General features: G+C 42.3%; 1 protein-coding gene and 1 non-coding gene across 2 annotated transcripts; one reads left to right on the top strand and one right to left on the bottom strand.

Moving 5' to 3' along the window:
- Positions 1–1,854: 1,854 nt before the first annotated feature.
- Positions 1,855–1,961, bottom strand: LOC145593208 (small nucleolar RNA R71). Its single transcript, XR_014102583.1, has one exon. It is a non-coding gene; the product is annotated as a small nucleolar RNA R71 (small nucleolar RNA).
- A 777-nt stretch (positions 1,962–2,738) lies between these two features.
- Positions 2,739–4,043, top strand: LOC145592227 (uncharacterized). Its single transcript, XM_081648684.1, has one exon. It carries the CDS (start codon positions 2,739–2,741, stop codon positions 4,041–4,043), a length of 1,305 nt encoding a protein of 434 aa, XP_081504810.1.
- Positions 4,044–5,161: the final 1,118 nt, after the last annotated feature.

Here is a 5,161-nt window from a genome sequence, read left to right as displayed (position 1 = left end):
GGGCTTGGTAGCCGTCTGCTTAGTTCTAGCCATTGTGTCCTGCACAGACACAGAGAGGGAAGAAGCCGGAGATGAGCAAAGCACTCCAGAAACTCCAGACAAGGCACCCCCGATTCTAGACTCAGCCGTCCCTGGTGACCGGCTGAGCGTCCTAGGCAGTGCCGTGTGTGCAAATGGAGAGTTCATTTTATTTTTTGAAAAGTTAATGTATACAGCCGGAAATGAGTGTATACAGGCTAAAGAAAAAGGAAAAAGAAGAAACCTTAAAGAAGGAAACGGATGGTTACCTTACTTTGAGTTCTGAAAAAATCTGAAAACGGCAAAGCAACCGGTGACCGGGTGACTTCGAAAGAGCACACGGGAATCTTGAGTTGGCTTAAACGCAACCGGGATCAGAGCACCTCTCTCTAAAAAACTCTCTTTCTCTCTCTAGAAAAGTCAAGATTTGTAAAAGTGAAGAGGAGAGAGGGGGAGGGTAAATCTCTATTTATAGGGGGTGAAACGGCACGAATCCCCGTCATCACTGTCAAAAATAGCCGTTTTCGCTGTTCACCCTTCATGGGTTGACACGTGTCACAGGCACCAAGTGGCCTGCCACGTGCCACTTGTGAGGGGCAAATGTTTGGGGTATTTTCACCCATGACAAGTGGACCAATGATGAGATGCCACGTGTCAGAGGCTAGCAGGTCACCCTTGACCAATCCCCAGCTGACACGTGGCCTCTCCAGATACTCCCTTAGAGTTGCGGCCTTCAAGGGCCCAATTCCCCAAAAATCCGCTATTTGGCGGCGCATCCCATCAGTCCTAGGTTAAAATAACCTAGGAAGGGGTACTTTTCCCAAGGACCCTATAAATAGGGAGATATTCCCCCAAAATGAAAAACAACATATGATTTAGAAATTTACTATCATTTATTACATCCTACTTTCTCTCTCATCAGAGAACACCTGAGCTTGGAATTAAAGCAGATCCCCACCTAAATTTCCGCACTTTTTATTCTCCTTCAAGTTACTAACTTGAGCGTTGGAGGCGGAGCACCACCCAACCGGTGTCTCCGTTGTTTTTGCAGGTACAGAGTCAGCAGGACCAGTCTTCGAGTTGTAACTCTCCCAAGGGACAAAAACACCCAAAACAATAGTCTCTTGGGGTCCGACCCTTACTTACCGGTCTACATAGTAGTGGTCTTGTTAGGTTATTTTTGTTAGGTACGCGACACACCTATCAAATTTTGGCGCCGTTGCCGGGGACTAACGGTTTCATTCTAGTTAATTGTGATTGGTTTTTACTAAGCTCTATTTGTTGCTTCGGCTATTGTCTCTTGTGTTTTTGATTTCTTTGCTTTTAGTTCTTTGTTGCATGAAAACTCGACGTTCAGGGTCAGATGATCTAATACCACTTGATTCTGAAATCGAAGCAACTGCAAGGAGACAAGGAGGTAGAAGAAGAAAGAGGAATCAAAACAAAAGAGACATGGTCGATCTAGGAAATAAATCTCTTTTAGAGTATGGAATTCCTAATACAACAACTGGACTTCTTTCTAGTATTTTCAGACCACCGGTCACTGCTTAGAGTTTTGAATTGAAGCCTCAGTTCATACAGTTCATTTCCAATGTTTCTTTTGCGGGTTCACCGAATGATTATCCTGTGACTCATATAGACAATTTCTTGGAGAAGTATGATACTATGAAGCTCAACAGTGTTACTGATGATGCTATTAGACTTCTCCTTTTTCCTTTCTCACTACGGGACAGGGCGAAGGAATGGTTACGAGATGAAGGTACTGGTTCCTTTGATACATGGGATAAGCTTGCCAAAGCCTTTCTAGTTAAATTCTTGGGGCAAGAGAAGACTGGAAGACTAAGGAACGAGCTTTCTACCTTTCATCAATCTGATGATGAGTCTCTATATGAAGCTTGGAGAAGGTTTAAGCGACTTCATAGACAGTGTCCTCACCATGGTATTCCAGAGTGGATGCTAATCCAGACATTCTACAATGGTTTGACCCATGAATTTCGCATATATATTGACGCTGCGTCTGGAGGTTCTATCATGACAAAGAATCCTACTGAGGCGAAGGAGTTGATTGAGAAGATGGCGGCAAACGATAACTACCATCCAGGAGGACGACGCAATGCTAGAAAGGGAGGTATGCATGATGTTGATGCTCTAACCCTTTTAACTAGTTCTGTGCAAGCGTTGACAATTAAGGTCGACAAGCTTCAAGCAGGATCTTCTTCTGGCTCATCTAAAACTTGTCAAATGTGTAATGTACAAGGTCACATTGCACCCGAGTGTCCACAAAACACTAATGAGATGTCGATCGAGGAAGCTAATGCATTCTACACTTCGAATCCAAAAAGTCCATATGACCCACATTCAAACACATATAATGAAGGTTGGAAACATCATCCAAAATTTTCTTACAAGAATACCCAGGCTCAACAAAATCCACCTCCACCTCCACCTCGAAATAACAACTATAATGCACCACCTGGTTTCCAATCTAGGCCACCTCTAGTCCAACAACCTATACAACCTATGCAACCACCCCCACAAAAATCCAACTTTGAGCTAATGATGGAGGATTTTATCTCTACCACCAAAAGTTCCATCCAACAGTTGCAAGCTTAAGGTAAGCTCATGGAAAATCAAGTAAGTCAACTTGCTTACCAAGTTAGCCAAACTATGAAGACCCCAAACACCTTTCCGGGTCAAACAGAGCAACCACAAAAGGGCATATGCATGCCATAACTTTGAGGAGTGGAAAGCAGTTGGAAGATCCTCCCGTAAGGGAACCATCAAAGAAGGTTGTCGAAGAGGTAGTCACAAATGAGAAAGTGATTGATAGTAGTGCGGTTGAGGAAGAGCCAAGGACATCGACTCCACCACCACTTGCTCCATATGTGCCGCAAGTTCCTTTCCCACAATGGTTGGCTCAAGCTAAGTTAGAGAAGAAGTATGGAAAATTTCTTGATATTTTGAAGAAGCTTCACATCAACATTCTATTCTTAGATGCGATATCCGAGATGCCATCTTATGCAAAATTTTTGAAGGATATGCTCTCTAACAAGAAGAAGCTAGAGGAGAATGCTACTGTTGCGTTGAATGCAGAGTGTAGTGCTATTTTGCAAAATACACTTCCTAAGAAATTAGGTGATCCGGGTAGCTACTCAATTCCAGTGAAGCTTGGGGATATAGAGATCAACAAGGCATTATGTGATCTTGGTGCAAGTGTGAGTCTCATGCCGCTCTCTATTTGCAAGAAACTTCAAATGGGTGAATTAAAGCCTACACGCATGTCTCTACAACTTGCGGATAGGTCGGTGAAGTTTCCTTTGGGTATACTTGAAGACGTTCCTCTTCGTGGGGGAAAATTCTTTATCCCATGCGATTTTGTTGTGATGGAGATGGAGGAGGATGCACATGTCCCTATTATACTTGGTAGACCATTCTTAGCCACTGCAGGTGCAATCATTGATATGAAGAATGGAAAAATCACTTTTGAGGTGGGCGACGAGAAAATGGAGTATTCACTTTTGAATGCTATGGGAACTCCTTCCATGGGAGAGACTATTTGCCAAGTGGATGTCCTTGATGATTTAGAACGTGAGAAACTTCCCTTGATTAAAACGGATAATGCACTTGAAACGGTGTTGGTGGGAAGTGCCAATGAGGAAGATTGGGAAACAAGGGAGTACACGCGGCTACTTAAGGAAGGAAAAGCACATCCAACCGCCGGTCTAGTGAAGGAAGTCCTTAGTGTATCAAGTGTTGGGGAGAGTACTACGCCTCCCGAGGTAGAGTTGAAATCCCTTCCCTCTACTCTTAAATATGCATATCTTGGTCCTAATAATACATATCCTGTTATCGTTAATGCTGAGCTTAATGACACGGAATTGGAGCAACTACTCACTGTTTTGAGAAAATACAAAAGTATTATTGGGTACACCATTGATGATATTAAGGTTATTAATCCCTCATTTTGTATGCATAAGATAATTCTTGAGAACGATCGTACCTCGTCCGTAGAACCTCAAAGATGACTTAATCCAAATATGATGGAGGTAGTTAAAAAAGAGGTTCTTAAATTGCTTGCTGCAGGAATAATTTACCCTATCTCAGATAGTAAGTGGGTTAGCCATGTACAAGTAGTTCCAAAGAAAGGAGGTATGACCGTTGTCAAGAATGACAAGGGTGAGCCAATCGCCACTAGAAGTGTTACAGGTTGGCGAATGTGTATTGATTATAGGAGGTTGAATAAGGCCACTCGGAAGGATCATTTTCCCCTTCCCTTTATTAATAAGATGCTTAAACGTTTGGCTAAGCATTCCTTTTTCTGCTACTTAGAGGGATACTCTGGTTTCTTCAAATTCCCATCCGTCCATGCGATCAGGAAAAGACTACTTTCACATGTCCCTATGGCACCTTCGCCTATCGAAGAATGCCATTTGGATTATGTAATGCTCCAGCCACGTTTCAACGTTGTATGATGACAATTTTCTCAGGTCTTATTGAAAATTCAATGGAAGTTTTTATGGATGACTTCTCTGTCTATGGAACATCTTTTGATATATGTCTTGAAAATTTGGAAAAGGTGCTCCAATAGATGTAAAGGAGTCAATTTAATTTTGAACTGGGAAAAATTCCATTTTATGGTACAACAAGGAGTTGTTCAAGGTCATGTGGTGTCAAATAAGGGTATTGAGGTTGATAAAGCAAAGATAGAGGTCATTGAGCGACTACCCCCTCCTAATTCTGTAAAAGGAATACGGAGCTTTCTTGGTCATGCAGGATTTTATAGGCGATTTATTAAAGATTTTTCGAAATCGCTAGACCTCTAACTGAGCTTTTAGCCAAGGATGCCCCATTTGTATTTACTGATGCTTGTCTTGAGGCTTTTAACAGGTTGAAGGAAGCTTTGATCTCTGCTCCCGTTATGCAACCCCCGGATTAGACCCTACCATTTGAGATTATGTGTGATGCTAGTGATTATGCGATAGGGGCCGTCTTAGGGCAACGAAAGGATAGAAAACTTCACGCTATTTACTACTCTAGTAAAACTCTTGATTCCGCTCAAATGAATTATGCCACAACTGAAAAAGAGATGCTATTAGTAATTTATACAATAGAGAAGTTTCACTCATACCTTGTTGGTTCGAAG

Source organism: Chenopodium album, chromosome 18, assembly GCF_948465745.1.
Source record: "Chenopodium album chromosome 18, dcCheAlbu1.1, whole genome shotgun sequence".
In the NCBI taxonomy this organism is placed as follows: Eukaryota; Viridiplantae; Streptophyta; class Magnoliopsida; order Caryophyllales; family Amaranthaceae; genus Chenopodium; species Chenopodium album.
This window is presented reverse-complemented; position numbering and strand designations above follow the sequence as displayed.

Bases quoted from the DNA above. Each gene is read 5' to 3' on its own strand.
- LOC145592227 (XM_081648684.1), top strand. From the start codon at position 2,739: ATGCATGCCATAACTTTGAGGAGTGGAAAGCAGTTGGAAGATCCTCCC.